Source organism: Grus americana, chromosome 18 (genome assembly GCF_028858705.1).
Source record: "Grus americana isolate bGruAme1 chromosome 18, bGruAme1.mat, whole genome shotgun sequence".
NCBI lineage: Eukaryota > Metazoa > Chordata > Aves > Gruiformes > Gruidae > Grus > Grus americana.
This window is the reverse complement of record NC_072869.1, coordinates 11,851,040-11,873,933: the sequence shown is the minus strand read 5'-3', so window position 1 is coordinate 11,873,933 and position 22,894 is coordinate 11,851,040. Positions and strand designations below refer to the sequence as shown.

At 53.4% G+C, this 22,894-nt stretch overlaps 1 protein-coding gene across 6 annotated transcripts in view; it reads right to left on the bottom strand.

Moving 5' to 3' along the window:
* Nucleotides 1-22,894, bottom strand: part of PIK3R6 (phosphoinositide-3-kinase regulatory subunit 6) — a 40,675-nt gene that overhangs the window by 8,081 nt on the left and 9,700 nt on the right. For 3 of the 6 annotated variants that reach the window (XM_054846786.1, XM_054846782.1, XM_054846787.1), the window contains exons 2-14: nt 14,641-14,773; nt 11,246-11,329; nt 10,043-10,134; nt 7,980-8,048; nt 7,387-7,519; nt 5,931-6,000; nt 5,248-5,431; nt 4,488-4,635; nt 3,212-3,298; nt 2,309-2,765; nt 1,546-1,645; nt 677-799; nt 48-158 (exon numbers count right to left, since the gene is read on the bottom strand). In XM_054846786.1, coding sequence (XP_054702761.1) covers nt 48-158; nt 677-799; nt 1,546-1,645; nt 2,309-2,765; nt 3,212-3,298; nt 4,488-4,635; nt 5,248-5,431; nt 5,931-6,000; nt 7,387-7,519; nt 7,980-8,048; nt 10,043-10,134; nt 11,246-11,329; nt 14,641-14,653 — 1,671 coding nt within the window. In that variant the 5' untranslated portion in view covers nt 14,654-14,773. Of the gene's footprint in view, nt 1-47; nt 159-676; nt 800-1,545; nt 1,646-2,308; nt 2,766-3,211; nt 3,299-4,487; nt 4,636-5,247; nt 5,432-5,930; nt 6,001-7,386; nt 7,520-7,979; nt 8,049-10,042; nt 10,135-11,245; nt 11,330-14,640; nt 14,774-19,495; nt 19,712-22,556; nt 22,670-22,894 lie in introns of those variants that run through there. The other 3 variants (XM_054846785.1, XM_054846784.1, XM_054846783.1) reach the window with 3 other exon arrangements.

Genomic DNA, 22,894 nt, shown 5'->3' with positions numbered 1-22,894 from the left:
CAGGCCCTTGCAGGACCACGTGAAGGCACAAGAGTTGTGGCACCCACCTTCACGGCGTAAACCTGGAAGCAGACAGGCTGGAAGCCCATGCGGACGTAGTAAGCGATGACATCAGTGATGAACAGATCAGTCACAAGATGTTTGCTCGGAGAGGAAGGCTGGGGAGGCAAATCACATTATGGATCAGCGACAGTCACTTCTCAAAAACACTGCCACAAACCCTCACGCTTTCCTAGATAAATAACGAGCGATGAATGAGCTGTCGCCCAGGGCAGCACTGAGCTGCTCTGCTATAACTAGTCAAAGTGAATGGGAGAAGCGAAGGCTTGCACCCACCCACCAGCCTTTGTTGTAGGCTATCGATGGTGGCTCAAACTGCCAGGAAATGAGAGCCGGGGGTATTTCAGCAAATGCCTCATTTACATGTTCTTTCTTGAAATCTGCCATTTCCTGTCCCTTGGCCAAAAAAACCCACCGCAGCAAATGGGTCTTGTGGGCTGGGGCAGTGTCAGCCGCATGCGCCTTCCAGTCTGCTGGGCCTGGGGTGGGGTTTGCATGGAGAAAACCTCTATCTGGGGCACAGAGGAGCCCTGCAGGGCATAAGCTCATCCTTGGGTACCGTAGACGTGTTTGGGAAATGGGCTGGGCTGGGGAGATGGGAAGGTTCCCCTCATACCATGGTGGCCAGCTTGGGAATCATGTGGCACAGCGTGTTGATGTTGCTCTCATACCACGGGTCTGCTCTGCCCAGGTACCCGGCCACCTCGCAGAGATTCTCTTGGCCAGTGGCAGGGTGGTCCTGCAGGAGAAACACACAGTTCAGAGTACAATCAAAATACCAGGAGCCATAGAGGAGGCAGAGGGACCTGGGGCATGAATGTCCCGTGAGCAGCTCCACCATCCCTCCCCCTTCCCTGCTTGGTCCAGAGAAGATGGCAAAACATTTCTGGCAGCAGTCATTTATGGTGCTCAAGAATAAAAATTAAGAGAAGAATGAAAAGAAGAAATACTCATTTTTATAATGGCACATTTGTCAGGACTCACAGCCAACTCTGGGCCAGCTTAAAATATTGTGAGTACAACTGTGTATCTATCTCAAGGCTTTCAAAGGGGAAGAGATGTGCCCAAGATAAGCTGCAAGGTAGTGACTTGCAGAACTAAAACTGGGGCCATGACCAAGAAGGCAAAGCCCTCAGTAAAGGGCGACCACTTCCCCTAAGCATTTGGGAGGTGAGAAAAGCATGAGTCCTTGACTAAAGCTCCCTCGATCCTCCTATAGCTAGGGCATGGAAGCAAAACTGAACACCATTTCTAGGTTGTTATCAGGGTGGCTGGAGCAATCTGAATGTCTCTGGGGCTGATGGATTCCCAAAGCCAGTCTGCAAACTGAGCCCAGCCACTCTGTCTTGGCTCCCATCTTCCTTGTTCTAGGAACAAGTTATTAACAGATGTGAATTCCTGTAAACCCCCCTGTTCTTCCTCCAAAACCACCATCAGTTGCTGGCAGCCGGCAGCAGCACCGGGAGCTGCCTAGCCCAGACTCACTGTAACGGCCAAGGTGTTTGGCTGCCCCATCATGACCGGGATGTAGTAGAACTGCAGGTTCAGCCTGGGAGTCAGGAAAACTCGCCGTGTTTCTCGTTTCCTTGAAATGGAAAAATAAATAGCCATGTCACAAGGGAAAGGTGGAAGAACATGGCTCTTGGCCAAGGCTGGGCAGTGCCAGGAGACCGCAGCTGCTCTGCAACAGGAGCACACCCCTCCTCACACGCCTCCTTTGCCCAGTATGACAGGATGGCAGTAATGCCTCCAGGTTCCCAAATCGAGCAAGAGGGGTAAGGGAGGCCCTGCAGACAGGCTCTAGGCTGGGGTCAGAGGTCCCCTCCACACCCAGCTCTGGTCCCCAGGCTGCTGCCTGAACTATGACCCAGACCCACCCTACACTGCTCTCCTGGTCCAAGTGAGCTGCCTGGGCAGCTGGAAAATAGCTTTTCTTTAGGAGTTTTCCTTTTTGCATAGGAAAACATCTTGCCTCATTTATTGTTCATTTAACCCATATCATGGACAGAAGGGAAAAACTCCCTTTCTGCATTATTTGGGCCAACAGGGCTAAATGATGCTATGCAGCCAGTGAAGACAGATGCATCTGGGTGCAAAACCCCGGGGTCCCATCCTGTCTTGGGTAACAGTGGAGCCCAACGCCATCCCCAGCCATCCTGACTGCTTCAACAGGCTGAAGAGCAAGCCCCCATTCCATCATCCCTTTCCTCAAGCCCCCAGAGCCAAAGAGGCTGTGGTCACTGGTTACCTTAAAGAGTGGTAGGCTTGGGCCAGGCGCCCCAGGATCCGATCATCCCCCAGCAGCACGATGCGAGCAGTGTGCAGCCTCTGGAGCGGAGCTGCGGGCTCCGGGGGGATGCCCCGTCTCCTCTGTGGCTTCGCTGGGGGCTTCACCCCGGGACCGTTGCAGCCAGCCTGCAGGAAGGCCACGCTCTCCAGTGGTGATGGCTTTTTTTTAATGCCACCCTTCCTCTGGAGCCGGGATTGGTCTGTCTCGGTGCTGAAAGGGGCAAGTGGCTCCTCGGCTGCCGTGGGCAGGTCTCGCTCGATGCCGCTGTCGGTGGAGAGCACGGAGAAGCGGGTCTGCTCACAGCACTCGCAGTCTGAAATGATGTCCTGGATCTCAAAGTTGTCCAGGTCCTGGCTTAGACAGTCGGGCTCGCAGCTCTGCGACAGTGGGCGGATGAACAGCACCAGTTCCTTCCCTGTGGGAAGAAGGGAGCTCAAGGAGGGGAATAGAACCAAACCCAGGGTGAGCCCTAGTCCTGCCCCAGCTTCCCTCTTCTCATGCAAACCAGGAGGCAAATACCTCCACCAGCGGGTCCAAGAGGATTCAGTCTTTCAGTCCCACTTCACATTGCACCATGAAGAGAGCTCAATATCACTCAAATCATGTACTTTGGGCACAGCCTGCTGTAGTCTGTCCCTCAGGGGTCCCTTCCCTCATCTTCTTCACCCTTCTTGCCCCCTAATCCCCTGACACCCCACAAGAAGGAAGGCTGATGCAGTCAGCAGGGGCCTCCACAAGCCTGGCCCTTGGGTGATGGTTATGAAACTCACTGCCCAAGAATCAGGGCTAAATGACATGTTTCCCACAGGCTTCCCAGCCTCAGGCAACGTCTGAACTCGCCACAGCCCCTGGGGCACTCACAGAGCTGGTCGTCTTCTGTCCATAGGTGAAAGCTGATGTTGGGGTTGGGCAGAGGGGCACCCTGCAGCCCTCCCAGCGGAGCATCGCCTGGGGGAAACAAGGATGCTTGTAACACACAGGAACAGACAGTTTTCCTGCACATGTGCATGAACTCCCACTGGTGCTGAGATAGCCCGTGCTGAGCCCCAAGGGCTCTCCCACCCTTGTTGCCTTCTGGCCAGATGTGAGGCTGTAATCACAGACCTCTGCTCTCACAGCCATAAGAAGGTACCTACACAATCAGTGGAAGGGAGAAATGGAGATGGGGAAATTGAGGCATGGGCAAGTGAAGGACCTTGCTTTGCTGCAGACAGCAGAGGGATTGCAAAATAAATAAAACATTCTTCTAGTACTGGGCCTCCAACGCACATGGCAGGACCTCCCTTGGCAATCTCAGCTGAGATGCAAGGGAGGTCTCTGCCCCACCATGGCTTGCTGTTTTCAACCCATTATGGCTCTGTGAGAAGAAGTGAGACAATTTAATAGCTCACTGCCACCAAAAGGAGATGGTCCCACTCCTCTCCCTGCACCACTGGCTGTTCCTGCCCATATCTTGCACTGGTACAGTCTCCAGCTCTTTCCAGGGAGGGGATTTGGATGCAGGGACCTTCCACCAGGAGGAGGCAGGAAGAGGGAAGCATGACCCCATTTCCCTCTGGTCCACCCCAGATTTGTGTGAGGACCTGTGATGGATGGGGACATTTGTTATAGTCCGTGCAGCCCCAATGGCACCAGGCTGGAACAGAACATTGCCAGGGATGGAAGGAGATGGCAGTACCACTCTCCACCACATCAGCACAAGGAGGTTTCAGGGAGTGGTGCACAGTGTCTCCCCAGTCTAGGCCATGGCAGGATATATCTTACACCAGCAGAGCACTAGAGAGTCTGTCCAACCTCCTCTGGTTGGCATCTATGGCACCCTTTGCAAACAATGGAGACATGTCTCTGGGCCTCAGGGCAGCTGCATTAACAGCAGAGGTTGCCACGGCCCCTTTCCTCAGGTGACAAACTTGCCTTCCTTTGCCACGTGCAGTTTGCCATCCTGGACATCAGGTCACTGCAAGGAGCCAGGCTGCAAGGACCTGATCCCAGTGACAGATGCTGCTAAAGCAGAGGCAGATGGGAGGTGGGCATGGACAGCTGTGGGAGGGCAATGGTGAGGACATGGCAGTGAGGCAGGGGCCTGCCAGCTTCACGGGTCTCTTAACCCACTGTGCATGGCTGGTCGGGAGCTCACCTGCTGGCAAGGAGCTGAGGATGGTGTGGTAAATCTTTTCCAGCCTCGCTGCGTGCTGGCCGCGGTCTGCGCTCGCCTCATTTCCTGCACACTCGACTGCAGCCACCACTTGGCGGAACCAGTGCTCGACATCGCTGGTGGGCATATCCTGTTGTGAGGAGCAGTTAGTAATACCCAGAGGTGTGAAAAGAGGAGATGCTCCACGGACAGGGCCATGGGAGGGGGCAGAAAGAGGGCAAATGAGTCCTGCAAAAAATTGTTCCACAGCAGAGGACACAAATGTCCTCCTGTCCCTGGGGACAGAGATGCTGCCTGTACTGTACTGCAGTTGCCTTTCTGAACCAGATATTTGTCTTACTGTGCCCCCACAGCTCCTTGAATGAGGTTTTGGAGAAAACCAGTTGAAACATTTCCACTGAGATGTTTTTGCAATGACAGGGGCTCACAGAGGAGCCTATATTTCAGCTGCAGAGCCCAGCTTTGCTGTGCAGAACTGAAGACTCAAACTAAAGATTCAAAACCTCTAGGTCCTGCTGCAGCAACTCTTTTATATTTGAAGATTTTTTTGGTTTACCAGCAGCTCTGCTCATAGCCTGACTTTGCAAGTAACATTGGGGCTACTGGGGATGGAGACCAGCAGTGGGGAGCTGGGGCAGGGGTCTCTCTGCTTGCCAAAAAACCTTTCCCTGCTCTGAGGTGCCCAGCAAGAGCAGGACCACTGAAAAACCACACATGGTGCCGCAGAAGTGGTGCCAGATACCTGGAGTCTTGCCTTCAGGCCACTGACGTCGCAGCCTTCGCCCAGGGCTGCCTGCATGGTGTGGATGATCACATAGCACATGCACGCCCGGGGGCTCTGGGACACCTGAGCTGCCTCCGTGTCGGTGACCAGCGCGTTGCAGATGGCTTCGGAGAGCAGCTCCGGATCGGCGAAGATGAAAATCCTGCGTGGGGCGGGAGGATGGGAAAAGAGGGAGATGAGAGATGAGAGATGAGAGATGAGAGATGAGAGATGAGAGATGAGAGATGAGAGATGAGAGATGAGAGATGAGATGAGATGAGATGAGATGAGATGAGATGAGATGAGATGAGATGAGATGAGATGAGATGAGATGAGATGAGGACCCCCCGTTACTGACATCAGGGCTGGCATGAGCAGCTCATGTCCAAAGAGGGTTGCTGCTGATATTCCCCCTCTCTGCCCGGTTTCTCTGCCAAGGAAGGCTCTCTGCCTCCCAGGAACGTAGAAATAAACCAGGACACATGGGAGGAATGTGCTTCTCCCAACGCAAAGCTCCCCCAAGACCACGTGCTGCTGCGTGGTTTATGTCCAAATTGTCTGTTCCATCCAACATTAATTCAGAGCACAGGAAAAGGATGGATTTCACTATGAGACCATAAAAGAAAAACTAGTAACAACCCATTCAAAGAGGCACTACTCACTTTTCCTGATAAGGATATGGGTCGCTTTTGAGACTTTGTTCGGAAATGACCATTCTTTGGTACAACATACCTAGCAAATGCAAGAAGATAAACACGCAGGAGTCAGAGCATGAGAAATAACAGCACAACTCACTGGAGCAGCTCAGCTCCCAGTTGTTGAAGCTAACGGAGGGTCTGCCAAGTCGGCAAACACCCATTGCTGGAGAGATGAAGTAAAAGAGCCAAGAATCGGGCCCAGAGTTAAAAATAGTCAAGGACAAAGATAGGCCATGCTACATAAAAAGAAAACCCCTTCTATTCAGGAACAATTTCCTGTATTTCCCTTCCTTTGTTTAGTGGATTATGAGCTTGGGAGCGGAGTCGGAAGCAGGAGGAAGAGCCCAACTCCTGGCTTCCATCCTCGGGGCCACATGAGGGGACAGTGTTTGGGTGGATATGAAGAGTACAAGACATTTCTCAATCAGAAAGGGTGTACTTTACCTTCACCCTGCTCTGGGGCAAGGAAGACACATCCACCCTGCTTCAGTCAGATACCTAACACTGTGTACAATCATCTTGTGAACCTCATGGTGCTCTGAGGGAAGCTCTTATCTTAGTTGGACATCCCCATCTCTCCACAGTGAATCATTGTTTTACCAGAAGTCAAGTGAGATAAAGGTGGACCTTGGAGCTCCAGACAAAGTGATACTGGGGTTGGGATGATGGTGATGGGCTGAGACTACAAAGAATGGCACTTTCTCTCCAGTGAGAGAAACCCACCAGGTTTCTCATATTTTACACCCACCTCACAAGGTGTCTGCACCTTGCACTGTTTTAAAGGATTGCTTTTAAAGACTCTTATTGAAGAAAACTTTAACCAGAAGAACTTCAATGAGCAACGTAGAGGAAAAGGAAAACAGTTGTCCTCTGGCTTACTTTCTAAAAGGGACCGTTGGCTGTAGAAACTAAGGATGTTTTAGTGTCTAAAACCTGATGCACAGGTAGTGGAGGGAGAGCCCATGCTGGGCAGCCTGCAACTCAATCTCAGATGGAGAGTTCACTTTCCAAAAAGGAGACGTCTGCAAAATTTACTGAGATGCCCAGGCTGGGACCATAAGCACCCTGTTTCCTATATAGACAGAGGGTGTATATAAACCTGGTATATATACCTGGCCTTAGATGGGCTGGACTTGACTCTGGTGGTGCCTACACAGACAGAAGGAGTCCCCCAGGGTTTTCTGCTAGTAACTAAGGCTCAGCAGACTGAAATCAGGAGAGGGAAACCCTCCCATCCAGATGCACTCCTAAGACCCCCAAGCGTTTGACCAGCCCCATGCAGAAATCCCTGCCGTGGCTCGCTGCATTAGGCAAAGGCCAGCTCAGGTATGGAAACCACCCAAAACCCCCATAACCATTGCCTCGAGGACCCAAGCTGTTCACCGTGCCATGCATGGGCAGAGCGGGGAAGCCCTCATACCTGGTGCTGTCCTTTCCATCTTCAGCCTGACAGCATAGTCCAAACCGATAGTGCAGAAAGGCTTGGGCAGGGTGAGCAGCTTCTTACAGAAATCATACACTCTGCTGCAGAGCTCATCGGAGATGCAAGGAGCCTGGAGTGAGAAAGGGGCAGATGAGGAGATGCCACGGGCAGTGATCCCCAATGGTGCTCTCCCCACAACAGACCCCAGGGTGCAAGGGCACAGAGCTACCCCAAATTCAATGTGGATTTAAATGCAATATATGAAGCAGAACCAGGCCCTAGGATGGTTTGGAAACCTCTAGCAATCCCCATTTAAGGGCTGTGGGCACACATTTTTGCCAGGTTGTGGCTTCTTGCACCATCAGGCACCTAGGCACCTCAGAAAAGTGGGTCAGCTGGAAGGAGCTGTCACTCCCATACATCACTCAGCCATCAAACTTCAGACTGGGAAATGCACAGTTGAGTCCACCCGTGGTAGTCCCAGGGCTTTGCTGAGAAGTACTAGGATATTTCAGCACAGGAATAGGCGGTCCCTCCTGTGGCTTCCAGTTTCCCTGGATCTTGCCCCAGCGAAGCCCACGGTAGGTTACCTTTATCAAGGTGTACATCAGTGTGTGCAGCAAGGGGATGATGTAATGTCTGAAGTCACCTCGCTCCGCCTGTGGGACCAAAAGGCACAGTCAGTCAGCACAGGCAGCACCTGGCAGGGTGCTGGGATCTGCAGCACCGGAGACCAGAGCCGGGGGAGTCACTGCAGCCGCCGGGATGTGCTGGGTCCTGGCTGCTCAGGCACAGGGAGAGCACAGGAATTCACCCTGGCTCAGGGATGATGCTCCCCAGGTCAAGGTGGGGTTTGGGGTCCCTCCACAGGCCATCAGGGTGGGCAGGATGTCCCTGGGGCAGACAGGTCCTGCCTGGTGGGCATCCCATGCAAGCCAAGCGTTGTGGAAGTGGGGGGGCATGGACCACTCTGCCATGGCCACCACTTTATCACAGGGCTGGAGGTTACTGTAGGGACGTGAAGGCTCTGGGAGCTGCTGCGGGAGCGTGGTTTGCACACAGCTGTGAAACACATATGCAGCAGTCATGGTGGGAGAGAGCGAGCAAAAGTTTCTAACTGAGCTCATTAAGGAGCTCCTTTCCGTTGTGAAAATTCATGTGAAAATATAAAACCACTGGCAACCCTCTGGAAAAAGCCTGTTTTACATTTGGTGGGTGTGGGACCAGAGTGGGCAGGGAGGAGAGATGCTCTTGCATCCCCATCCTGCCCCGTGGGAAGTCAGATGCATGTTCAGGCTGACACAGCCCTGGCCCCTCCCTGCAGCCTGGCTCTGACAGCTCCAGCAATGGGAATGCCCCTGATTAAACCTGGGAAAGATATTTCCACCCCAAAGATATTTCCAGCACCTTTCTTCAGGGCTGTTGTGCTGATGGATCTGAATTAAATGGGACTGATGGCAGCAAAGCTTTAGAAATGATCAATAAAATGAATAATACTGAATTGCTGAGACCAGCTGATACTTGCCCAGAGCCCCAGAGGAACTCAAGCGTGAAATTGCTAAATTATTATCTGTGGTTGGTACTGACTGCTTAGAGCTCCTGCAGTACCAGGAGAAAAAAAAAGTGACACTGATTTCCAAGAAGAGCTTCAGGCAGATGAAGGGAATTACAGACCAGGAGTACTGACATCCCTCTTGGGCAAAGAAAGATAAGAGTAGCTGAGTGATAATAGGTATAACAGGGAGGGACTGACTGGCTTTTGCAGAGGAGAGCAGACCTCAAGCCCTCTGGGGCAATCCCTGCATCCATGGCCAAGGGGGTTCCTGTCTATATGGATTTGCAAAAGCCACTTGATAAGATCCTTCCCCAAGGCACTGATGGAAGCTAAACTGCCATAGTGTGAGAGAGCGCCTGCAAATAGCCTCAGAGCTGCTGAAAAGGAAGGGAACAAAGATTAGGAATAACATCTGGATATTCACAGCGATGCAACGTTCACGCAGGGGTCGGTGCTGGGCTGACGCAGCTCAAGTGTGTGATGCAGGAGTGCTGAGGGAGGGAGGTGACAGCTTCTGCAGAGGGTGCTTGGCCAGCCCCGGGGCTGAGCAGCAGCTGGTGGGAGACACCGGAGCTGAGCAATGCCGAGAGCGAGGTGGCTCCATGCTTCCAGCTCAAAAGGAGAAATAGCAAAGATGCAGAGAAAATGGTACGGGGAGGTTTCTGCACAAAGGATGACTAGCAGGGGCTCATCAGCAGGATGGGAAGGAGGAGATGGAGGGGAGACAAGGGCTGTTCCTCCCTGCAGTGGAATGAGAGGGTCCTAGGTAAAATGGGGCAAGCTCATAAAAAAGAAAAGGTGCTACTTCTACACATGACGTCTCATCAAACCACAAACCAGGTCGTGCCAGGATGCTGAGGGTGCTAAAAGTTTACACAAGACCAGAAAATGACAAGACAAGTCAATGAAACAAAAAAAATCCATCACAAGTTTTCCGTCAGATGGTCTCAGGACAGGATACTGGGTTAGATGTTTCTGTTCTGACACCCACTGGGGCGGAAATGACTGACATGGAGAAGAAATTTCCACTCTCCCTGTGACTACACCACAGAGGGGCCGAGCCCAGCACTCAGGGGACGTCTCGGAGGCGGCACTCACCCTTTCCAGCTCCTTCACCAGGATCCTGACCAGAACGGAGCTGTTACTGGGATTCTGGTCGATTTTTTTATGCAGGGTCCACCTCAGCATCCCTGAGAAGTGAAAGCCAAGAGAGGTCAAGTTGCAGAGCAGAGCAGCAGTGGATCAGGAACAGCTTTTGGCAGAGTCGTCAGCAGACATGGGTACTATCTGCTGCAAAAATCACCCACTGGGATGTTACACTGACATCACTATCTGAGCTAAACCAGGCTTCTCTGCCCTCTGCTTCAATCAGTGACCCTCTGCAAGAGATAAGTCATGCTGCTGCCCCAATTCCAGATGCAGCATTGATGTATCGTAACTCTAACACCGGGAAAACTTTGGAAAAAGGTCCCAGAGATCCTAGGACTGAGGGGCTGGAGAAAAGCAAAGCAGGGCAATGGACATGAAGTTTGTTCCCTGTTCCCTCCGTTGCTCTGTTGATGACTGCCTGCTTTCACCACCTGCCCCCCGGAATTTGGGTTCCAGCGCCTGACCGTTGGCTGCCAACAGCTCACACTCAGAGCAAGGACCACAAAGCAGATCAGTCCTGCAGATGTCGAGGCTCATTCCAGACAAAATCAAATGTAATTAACTGTAAAATATTCCGTGCACTCCAAGTAAAATCAATTTTTCAAAATCAATTACGTGTCCTGAGGCTGTGCCGGTCCAGTTGCTGGGTCCACTAGAGTTTTACTCTCCAAAACCAAAACACAGGGGTTTCACCTGACTCTTTAGCGAGGAGCTGAGCAGTGCATGGCAAAGTGATACCCCCGCAGGGAGAGATGGGGAGACTGCTGCTCAGAGGTGTTGGACAGGGCTGTGCGGTGAGTCGGCATCAGAGCTGGGAACAGCATCACAAACTCTGGCATTTGATGTCCCACCTCAGCACTGGGCCCCTGAGCGAGTGGAGGGTGTTGAGGACGTAACAGCCAGGTAGAGGAGGGACAAAAGCTGCTGAGGTTGGTGCACCAGGAGCTTGCCAAAGACTCAGCACCTCCGAGAGCAGGTCAGAAAAGGCAGAGCAGTGCCAGGGAGGTGAGGCCACCCCGTGTCCCCCCCCATCCTGGTGGTGTCTGAGAGAGGGGAGCACTGGGGGGTTTGGGGCCAAGCAACTCCCCTGCGAGGCAGTGCGGGGTCCGGTGAGTGCTGACCCTCGGGAGCCGTGCCAGGGGTCTGCCTTACCTCGGTCGCACTGGCAGGCGGGGTGGTGCCCGTCCAGCTCTCGCAGCAGCGTGCGGACACGGCGCAGGATGTCCGACTCCACCTCTGTGGGGACAAAGAGGATGTGAGCAGCCAGGACAGCACCCCTGGGAGAGCGGCACCCAGGGACAACCCCGGGGGAGGAGGCACTGGTTTGGGTGAGTACGGGGACTGCTCACCTCATCCCGCAGGATGGCTATCTCAGCAGCTTTCAAGACTGGCTGAGCCGCAATGGAAACAGGCCAGAGCTGTCCCCAGGGCCACTGGAGCTAGGGGCAAATGCCACCCCATGGACTGGTGGCCCCTGGAGCCATACTGGAGAGCAAAGCACTCCTGCAGGGATGTGGTGGTAGAGAAGCTCTGCAGAGGACTGCTCACGCATGAACTTTGCAGACCCCCCTCTCTCCCCTCATTCACTAAAAAAATTACACACTAAATACAGAAACTAGCAAAATTAAACCACAACTTGGCACCATGAAAGAACAGAAACACCTCTGTGTTTTGGCACTGTGTGAATTCAGCCTCAGCCTCACACCTGTCTCAAGGAGCACTCTTACAACAAGGTCTGCTGCCTGCACCGATGGCTCTCCCCTCGTGGGAAGCCCAGGCAGAGCCACCAGACTGTGCATGTCCCCTCCTGCCCCCACCCGTGGCTCTTTGCAGCCTCTCCCCAACGTGCGACCACCACCCACGGACCCCGAGCACCTCCTGCTCCCCCAGACAGGGACCCGAGGTCGGTGCTTCTGCCTGGTAACCACCACACGTGCCTTGTACGCGTCAAAACCAAACTGCATCCTGCTCTCAGCTAAAAATAAGTCAAACTACCTTAGACCTAGTTTGGGGTATGACTTGTATGTGAGGCAAGGGCTTGTGGTCACGAGTGAGCTCGCATGACAGCCGGCTGGCTGTGCTCACCAACACATTGCAGATGTGAAACAAAAGTCAGCCCTGAAAGCATGTAGGGTATAGGCCAGGAAAGCTGCAAGGTCCCTTCACTCCACTACAGCCTGTCTTTTGGCCCTGCTACACTGGGTCTCTCTTTCCCTATCAGCAAAAAAATTCTTGTTCCTTTGTAATAAAAAAAAAGCATTATATAAAGTTGGGGATTATTAGGTGATGTTCCCCTCCTGCAGGAAGTTGTGGCTGGAGCTGCCAGAACATGGCCTGATCCAGGGGAGGATCTCAGATGTTTGTGGTAACCGTATCCCAGGGCCCTTTCCTGGGGCACGTTCCTGCCTCCGTGTTCACCGTTGGGGTCCGGACCATTGCCAGCAGTGGCTGAGCAGGTCTCACCTGCGTGGCAAGGATGCAAGCAAGGAGCAATTTTTCCAGGTCCTAAGGGAGACACACACTGCCTGGATTTGCCTTTTGGGACTGGTGTCATTACCATCACATTTTTGCCCAGCTTTGCTCCTCAATTTGCTCATTCCCTCCACACCCTCTTCTGCCTCAGCTCCATCTTCCCTGACATCAGAGAGATGGCAAGAGGACGGTGGTGGGCACTCATCTTTACCTACAAGAAACAGAGCAGGCAGCCAGGGTGCTCAGAAAGCACAGCCTCCTAACATCCTTTCTTGGTTCTGGAAGGAGATGAAGCCAACTGGGCTGGGTCTTGTTGGTGGAGCAGGCAGTGCTTTGGGCTTTACAAGGAACAGTGACTGGGGTTGGTGGGCTGGGAGCTGCCTGGTTGAGAGCTACAGGAAGGGAAACAGGAAAATACAGGGGGGATTTTACAGCTCAGCTGGAGGGTCAGACAAACAGGGGCATCTCCAGCACTTGCTCCTGTGGTCAGAGGACCATCAAGACATGATAATGCAGGAGATGAGGCAGCTCTGAGTTTCTGCCCCCTCATCCCATGCAGACCCATGCACCATCTCAGGATGGGTTGGAAGGAAAAAAACAGAGACGATTTTTTGCTCTTCTACTGTGTTTTTTAGAGTGCGTGTGGGCCCAGAGTCATCATGCAGGGGAGCAGACATGGCACCCCAGAGTTGCCACCGTTCCCACTGGCGATGTGCAGCAGAGAGCAGGAGCACTTTGGCCCTCGCAGCATCCTTGCTGCCTCTGGTCACCAGCTCGCAGGGCAGGCGGCATGGCCAGACACATGGCAAGCCACTCTTGCCCTCTCCAAGCCCACGACTGCAGTGCCATGGGTCCAATGAGATGGTGACCAGGGCACAGGAGCAGCAGACACAAGCCCTGCATAAAAGACAACTGGGAAATGGAAAATACAAAGTATCGAGGATGTCTTATTCCTGAGTACACCCAATAGCCAAAATAGTTCTGTTTACTGACCCCAGGGAAGTACATCCCCTTCAGGATGCTCGTATGGAGGATTCATTCAATTCAGGCTTCTTCTGCAGAGCAGTACTTACTGCCGTGGCTTCAGTCAAAGCTGTGTTAGGAAACAACTGCACACTCGGGTTCACAATTATTCACATGTGCTGGTGAAGTTGTGTGGGAGCAACCAGGAAGTCCCATCTCTGCCAGCCAGTTCATGCCATCATACCCACTCGGGGAGAAACTACAGTGCAAAAATGTCCTTTGAAATGGGATTTTTTTTCTCATTTTGGAAGTGTCATTTGGGGAAATGTCAAAATTTTGCTTTGGAAATTTGTATTCTCTCTCCTTTTTTTTTTTTTTCTCTCCAGTGATTTTGTAAAGCTCCTCATTTTCAGTATTATGTTCATAGATTTTGCCCTAGGGAATTACACAATAACGGACTATTTGAAATTTCCTATTCTTTTCATTTGTGTATGTTTTTAATTACCAGGGGAAGTTTTTCCTGATCACAGATATAAATACTGTCCTCTTTTTCTAAATCAAAGCAACTACAGCTATGATATGGTGAGGTTTCTTCATGGGGAGCAGAGCGTCAAAGCGTTCAGTCCAACACAAACAAGAGGCACTTTGATCTAAAAACAGCCTCAACCTACCAGCAACAAACAGTAGTGGCTTAGAAATGAAATAAAATGTTTCAGTGTTGATATCCTGACCTCGGGGTGCCGGGTGACCAACATTACCTTGTGAAACAGCATGAAAATAAAACACAGATGGGGAAAAAAAAGTGGACACAAAAAAATACAATAAAACATAAAACTGCTTTAAAATTCAAGTGTTAATGGTTGCCAGACCCGGTGCTTTCTACTGCAATTTTTTTGGCTGTCCCTCGGTTCTTTCATGCCTCGTTTCCCATCTATCCGGCAGGATCTGCTAGCACTTTGCAAAGAGCAAGGGCTGCCCAGTGGCAATGAATCCTCCTCAGATACCCACGTATTTTATCAGAGGGTAATCGAGGCACAAGAAGGCGGATGAAGTGGGTTCATTCGGTTGGGACCCCCCTGCCTCAGCACCGCGGGGGGCTCAGCATCACCCACCTGTGCTCTCCATGGCTGGGCTGAGGCTGCAGCACGGGGCGGGCACGGCGGCCGCAGGGCGTCTGCAATGATGGGGTGAGTGCGCAGCTGCTCCTCACTCCACACGGGCATGGCCTTGGGTCCTGTGTCTCACCTGCAAAAATAAAGGGCACGCTCAGCTCAGGCTGGTGGTGGAGATCGGGATCAGCCTGAACCTCGGCGGGGAGCACAAAGCCACCGGGACACTGTGGGCATGGGACCCCAGTGTGGAGGATGTCCGGCAGAGAGGCAGAGCCCTAAGGGTGAGCACAGCATGTCTCGGCGGCTGTGTTTTGCTGGAGAAAGCTTCAGCTCAAAGCTGAACTCATCTGAACACTTGGCCCCCAAAGCATCCCACAGCAAGGAGGCCCCCAGGGATGAGCATCAGCATCTCTGAGCAGGGAAGGACCAGGAACCTCATCCTCCACAGGACTTAAGAAGAAATGTTCAGGTTAATTCAAACTGAGTCTGAGATGCGAAGTCCAACCAGAAGAAGAAAAATTTAAAAAAAAAAAAAAAAAAGAACCCAAACTTCCATGAAGTTTCTATGCTTGTTGTGCAGATCTGCTCCCATCCTGATCCAGCATCCCAGAGAAACAAACCCCAAGGAAAGTTTGGGAGCCAGTTACGCTGCAGAGGGAAGCCAGCCTGGAGCCGGACGGCTTCCCTTGCCCTCAAGCATTGTTCTCTCCAAAGAAAGAGGGGAAAAAAAAAAAAAAAATAATCCCAAGAGCTGAGGAGGAAGGAAGAGAGATTTGCCTGTGACATGACTACAAGCAGGCTGGGGACCCGGCATGGGGCAGCCGCGGGGGCGCAAAGGAGATGTCAGCATCTTCTATGCAAAATACCACTGCAAAATACCCTAGTGATCTACCCCACAACTGTGTCCCTCCCAGCTGATGGCTCTGGTACGTCATGGTCCTGCTTCCCCAGTGCCCAGCACCTCCCCAGTGCGTTGCCCTCTCCCATCTCCCCATCCATGGGCAGAGCAGCAACCACAGGACACCTGTATGCACAGCCTGTGTGAGCTGCCACACCGCTTTCAGCATTTCTAGATTGAGGCTTTTCCAGCCTGCAGGTTTTTCCCTCTCTTCTTACCTTTAGGGATTAAAAAAAAAGCTAGCCTATAGCTCTGAATTCTATGATTTCCCTGAAACACCCACATTTGTGGCTGATAACAGGAAGCCCACCTGTCAGCCCTCCGCATCCCTCCACACACGGTCAAGTCCGTCAGTCCACGCTTGTGCTCATGCCTTTACTCTGTTTAGGATTCACTCTATTTAATTTGAAGATTTAGCACCTCACTGTACCTAGGTAGGTCCTAAACCTGTAAATGTCCATCACCAAACCCAACAGCTCTGCGGCTGCAGGGGTGATGGATGGACACGTGCAGGAATGCCCCTGCCACGCACCACTTGAGCCCCGAGAGCATCCTGCTCTCAGCAGTTTTCAGAAGCTCATTAAAGGTTTCCGGCAGCATGCAAAGCTTTCAAAACCCACCCCAGACCCGCGTGGCCTTTATTTCTGGCCCCAGGGCTGGATAACAAGGCCTGGCGCCCAGCCACCGCAGCAGATTTCCGCCACCCGCCGGGCAGCAGTGCCGCGGGGGCAGCTCCTGGCCACAGCTGAAGGTGAAGAGGACAAGGGAGGCAAGCACAGGGGTCCTTCTGCAGGCCAGGAGCTTTCTATAGCAAAACCCATGCCTCTGCTTGCACAGCTGGCAGGCAGCTTGGTCCAGGGCTGGGAGCAGGGAGGAGATGCCAACCCTACCCCAGCTCAGCTGGATGCCTCATACCGACCTGGGAGTTCCATCTCTGCGGAATGTGGATGCCACTGCGGTGATGGACGTGCCCTTTCCTCCGAGGTGACCGCCTGGGGTGCATAGGGGGTGCAAAGCAGGGCAGAGGGTGTCTACTAAGGTCAGCAAACCATTTCCCCCTCCTCACCCCACGCTGATGGCAGCAGCTCTGCCTGCAGGTGAGTCACGGTGCTGCCCACAGAGACCTGCCTTCCCCCGACATCCACGCTGCCAGTCCTGGTCAGGCACCAGAGATGCTCAGCACCCTGGGTGCAGAGCGAGAGCGGTGAGCAAGGGAAGGATGTTCTCACAGACGGCCACAGCTGACCACAGCCCTGACAGCCTGCACCAAGCATCTGCCGTATGTCTGCAGACAAACAGGGCTTTGCTTCTACAGGCAGAAATGGGATGTGCCTGCTGGTATGACAGGGTCTGGGCCAGAGGAGGAGAACATCAATTAATTCTCCTAATTTCAAAAGTTACAGATCACCGTCTTGAATCACTGGCTACAGAAAGTAAGTGAATGATTCTCCTAACCCCTTGCATGCATAAGAGTACCAAATACTGTACAGCAGTGTTACACTGGCAGTGAGCTGGTTGGCACTGCAGTTCTTAAAGTGATACTTCCTGCTGGGAAAAGTGCTGGGGTCCCCGATGCCATGGGGACACCCACGGTGCCTGCACCGAGTGGCAGAGCCGGGGCTGCACGCCGGGCTTCTCCGGCACGACTGCCTTGGAGAGGCCGCCTGCCAAAGCGAAACGCAGCCCGCTGCTAATTGCGTCAGTGGTTTTCCACATCCGCATCCTACCTGCCCACGCGTGGGAGGGGAGCTGGTGACCAAACGTGGAACCTGCTCACCAGCACTCGGTTTCCAGATTTAGAAAAGGGCTCAGCAGGGCCAGAGCGATGTGAGCTCCTCATGCCTGAGAAACTTCAGTTCTTGGTTCACCTGTCTGCTTAAAAAGTGCTGGCTTTCCTCACTGTCAGCAAAGAGGGGCTGAGATTCAATCCATAGTCCACCTGCCTGCTTGGGTCTCCCAAGAAAATTCAACATAAAATGCCAAAAACTGGTCTCCAGCATATTCAAAGTCCAGTCACACCTTCTGCGGGAGGACAGGTAAATGCCGTATGAGAAGAGGTATGAAAGGACGTACTTAGCAACAGGCTGGTGAGGAAGACTGGGGTCAGTCTGGTTCCTGCCAGGCACTGGCTGCTAGTTCTCGCTTGGCCTGGCCATAACTGGCACAGGGACCTAAATGAGAAAAAAATCAATCATGTTCACTGGGGATGTTTTCTGCCTGCTTCCCTCCCCAAGGGTGAGGGTATCAGGGCTACGAAAGGAGGAGGAAGGATGCAGGGCTGAGGATGGGAAGGGCTGGACAGCATCAGCCCCAGTTTGGAGCAGTTCAGACAGCAGGACCATGGTTACCCTCCCCAGCCATGACGGACAGGGATGCAGCCTACTCTTTCCTCCTGGGCTTCATCAGGACTTTCCCAACAGCAGCTGGCCCTGCAATCACCCCGACAAAAATCCAAACCCAGTAACATGGTGAGGAAGGCTTTGAAGATGCAAGAGCCTGTGCTGTAACCAAGGACTAAATTCAGCCTTTGCGCAGAGCATTTACAGGCAGTTCCTTGCCCGTGGAGATGGAGGCTGCTCCCGGCCGAGGTACATGGGTAGCTTTTGAGAGACGTTAATGAAGCCCAGGCTGATTTATGCCAGATGATCTGACCTTGGCACCTCTTTGGCTGAGTGGAGAGTGACGGGGAGCAAAGACCCAATCTATGCATGCCTGGGAAGGAGACTGCCAGCCCCTGCCCTGGCAGTGACGCTGCTGTGGGCAGAGGCTGGCCATAAGGGATGAGGCCCATCACCTGGCAGGAGGGATTCCCTGAACACCACCTAGAAGCCACATGTCACTTCAGGGACACAACAACCACCTGAAGCTCCAATGACATACTTAGAGCTGCTGATTTGGGTGAAAAAGTGTTTAAGCAGCGAGTATGTGGAACTGCAGGCACAGACCATGGAGACCCCCAGTGCTGGTGTCACCCACTGGCAAAACTGGGGTGTAGCAGGATCCTTATCACTGCACCAGGCTGTTTCTTGGCCTGCTGAGACAGGATCAGTCCCCAACACCCACCCTGTGTGCCTCTGCCTGCCAGGGTGTTCCCAGGACACAGCAGCCGTAAATACCCTGGGAGACCAGATGCAACACACTGGGATGTGACGCTGTGATGCTGGGACCACTCCTTCCCTCGAGGAGATGGAGAGGGATGTCCCTGCATCCTCTGCATCCAGGGATGAGTCCCTTCCTGCTGGCTCCTTTGCCATTGCCACTCCTTCTGGTCACAGACCATGGGGCTAAAGCCCCTGGCTGCACTTTGTGCCCATCGAGCCCTGACCCACCACGTGCTGTGAGCCAGCCAGGGGGACCCCCCCATGCCCACAGCTTGCTCAGGCGTTGCCTGGGGATGGCAAGCACAGAGACATGTCTGAGCTGCACTGCAGCCCCCACGTCTCATCCCGGGATCCAGGCGAGCCAGGTCCCCTCTCCCGGGTTTGCACTGCTGGCCTGGTGTCTCATGCAGGGATGCTCTCAGCCAAGGGGACAACACTGAGTCTGGGATCAGACCCTCAGCATTCATTCCCCGTGCCACATCCCGGGATCCCAGCGCAGCAGACAGGGGTTGCTGCTGACAGCAAGCGTCAGCGCAGTCCCCGGGGGAAGGGGAGCACAAGGCATCAGAGCCCCCCACTACAGACAGCCCTCTTCTCTGCCTGCGTCATCCCTCCAGAAATTACTGGTCCCTGGTGTGAGTAGGGGGATATTGTCCCCATTTCTGGGGATGGACTCTGCACTGGTCCTGATGGACTAACTCAGACCTTTCTCCTGGGAACACCTGCGCCGCTCCCCCGAGGGGATAGGATCCCCCTCACCACCCGGCCCTGCACCATCCCCACTGTGAGTGGGAGCAGAGGGACCACACAAGGAAGGACCCTGTCTCAAACCTGCTCGGCTCCGGGCTGCACTCACCTTCCCTTGCGTCCTTCCAGCTCCCAGGATCACAGCTCCCTTCGGGGCACAGGACCATCCCAGCAGGCACATTGTGAGGAGGAGGAGGAGGGAGGAGGCGGCGGCAGATCAGGCGCAGCCGAAGGGCACCGGCTCCTCGGCCAAGGTGCGGCAGGTTGGAGCTAGACGGAGAAGCAGCGATCCCCACGGCATCTGCACCGGAGCCCACGCACGAGCCTGCCGAACATGGACGGGGCTGGTGTCTGCTCTCTGCGTGTCTGCCTGAGCTCACCGGTGACCACAAGCTTTCTACCCAGAAACAGGAAGGGCTCACAGGCCCCAGCCAACACACATAACCGTAGGGACACGATAGATGAGTTGAGGGGAAATATGATGGTGCAGGGCATAAAAGTGAGCCCTAAAAAAGTGCTGGTGAGAGGAAGAAGCCGCTCAATTCCCTGATTCACACCCGTGAGGGCTTCTCTGCTTGCTGTCCCCCTCCTCCTTCCTTGGATCTCTTCCCTTCCCTGCAGCAGATACGAGACACATTTCATCCCATAACTGGTTATTTTGCTGTCTGCCAGCTCAGCAAGACCAGAGTCTTCTCTGCATTCATCCCACTTCTTTGCAGAGCTGCAAATCCCCGCTTCCTCTCTGCAATTCTTAAAATACCCATGGCATCAGCTGTATTTTATTTCATTTGCAGGAAAAAATTTAAAAGAAAGGGCAAGAAGGGAAGTCACATTCCTCCCTTCAGTTTTCAATAACTATGAGTTTTTCGGAAAAAAAAAACAACTTAGTGACTCAAAAGCACCTTTCCCAAGAGTTTGAGGTAGTTATGGGAACCATCTGGCTATATTCTTAAAAATTAAGAACTTTGCATTGAAAGTACAGTTCACCCTGGAAACTGGCAGATAAGACCATGAGTTAAAGGGCTTTGCAGCCTCATCTTCCTTTTCCAAACTACCAGGGTGCTGGAGACAGCGTGAGCAGGACCTGGCTGAGCATTGGGTGCTAAGCACCTCATAAACCCATCCTCAGTGCCCCTCCTCTGCAGGGCAGCAGTTAATGGGGACCCAGCGGTGAGGAACAGTTTGTGATGGCTGCTTTATTTTAGCCAAGCTAATACAAGATGAAGTGCAGTCCCATTTAGAAGCCACCGGGGCTGGGATCCTCCAGTCTGCCTCCCTCCTCACCTCTCCATCCTCCCAATGCTCACCGTGTTGAAACACCTTCTTCCTAAGCAGGCGTTCCCCATTTGCATCATGCTCTGGCCCAGGACTGCACAAGGAAATAGTCACCTTCCTCCAAGGTTGTCCCCTCCCCGGTGCTTACAGCCAGGGGGTCATGGTGGGGAGACCACACCGATGCCCTCTCCTTTCTCTGAGGGCTGGTCATTAGCAGGACAGACACTAAAGATACTGTGACGCGGCAGGTTTCAGCAGATCACACTTTACTCTGTTTGCCTTTTGGATATGACTGGAGGGTCCTAGCCTCGGCTGGGTGGGCACCACCAGGTTGTACAGATAGAAGGTCATCGGTCCCTACTGCACACAGAGACCAGGCTGGGCTGCATCGGCTGCTCTCGTCCTCCACAAAGCAGGATCCATGCTCACTCTGCCCTTGTCAGCCCTGATACTTTTAATCACAGCATGAGCTAGCACCCTTATAGGTGTCAGGATACGTCACCCAAAGTCCCAGAGGGCCCCAGTTCAAGCTCAGCACTATGTGGTCCCACGCCAGCAAAGGGCTCACCTGGCCACCAGCCTCCACACAGCCTGAGCAGAGACTGTCAGAGCAAAGCATCGCACGCTCACAGCCTCGCCACCAAGGGGATTTTTAGAAGTGCTGCCAACACACTGCCGGCAAACACCCAAGAGCCTCTACAAGTTGCAGGGGAATCGAGCCTGACCAGCACCAGAGCTGAGTCCCAGGAGACCACCTGGGCCATGTCCCACCCCATGGCAGCCCAGCTCCCCCAGTCTGTCCCATTCTGCTGACCATTATGACAAAGCCCAGCCAGGCAAACTTCCCAGCAAGCATGTGGCACAGCAATGGGATTGCCTCCCCAGCCTGGTGCACCCGCTGGAGGAACAGCCCAGCTCTGCAGGAAAGCACATCTCTGTCCCAAGAAAAGGGTATTTCCCTCTTAGCTCCGATCCATGGCAGGAATTGAAGCTCAGTCCTTTTTAAGCCCTCAGTATGTGAGGATGCTGGGATGAGATTGAAAATCCCGTAGTAGAAGAATGGAGATGTGTCCATCCACGTGAGTCATCTCAACCCCATCATACTCCGTGGAGAGAAGTGACTCAGGCTGTCCCCTGGAGACATTCAACATGGGGAGGCACAGCCTCCCCAAAAGACCTGCTGCTCTGTCTCACGGATTATCAAAAGCTGGTAGAAATAACTAAAAACCAAACCCCCTAGATTAGGTGAAACACACGAGAGACAGACCAAGTGATGCAGAAATATATGAAGCCATGAAAGAAAACCTAAACCCAAACCCTTTGGCGGTGGGAGCTGGGCTAGCAGCAAACGGATGGGCTCCCTTAGGAAGCTCGGTCACACCGTCCTGCCCCTGCTCTCCAACACACCCGGGCATACTCTGCTGCCCAGCACACCCTGCTTGGGTCCCAAGTGCCATAACCTGGAGCTCTGCTGACCATGGCCGGCCCTGGGGATGTCCCCTCTCCCACCCCCCCCGCGCCCAAGGACAGCAGTGACACAGCAGGGCAAGCGCAGCCCGTGGTGCGCACACGCTTGCTTTCTCCAGGTTATATTTAGTCCCGCTCCAAAGCCAGTCTCATCCACGCCTTCTGCAGCCCTGTATTTAGTTACAAATTCACTATACGGGTACGTCTGAGGTTTCCTGTGCTTGTTTATCAGCTTGACTACAGACGCTCGCAAAGAAAAACCCGCATATTTCACAGGAACGAAGCATGGAAAGCCCTTCCCCCAGTCGTACTCCTCCTCTCCCCTCTCCCCCATCCCACCACCAGATACCATCCCGATCCCAACTCTTCCCGTTCCTGCAGCAGACACCCGGGCTTGCTCCCAGTGCAAAGAAGGATCATACAAATACCATTGGCAGCGGCGAGCGAGCTGTTCAGTGCCTGAATGTCCTGAAGGGAGACACGACGAGTGCTCAGACGTAGGGGAGACACATGAGCACATGTACTCGCTGCGTTTCGTCATGAGATGACAGATGTCCTGTGGAGCAGACCAGAATTTGCCACCCCCTTGCACTGCCCTCCCCCTTCTCCCTGCAGTTGCCTTCGAGCAAGATCGGTTATGAAAGTAGCACATCAGAGGCTTCGTCTAACGTTACAAAGCTCCGGGGCGGCTGCCCAGCCCGCGTTTCCTTTTAGCTCTGGTGAGAGCGGCTGGAGCACAAGTATCAGATGTGAGCCAGAGGGGGAT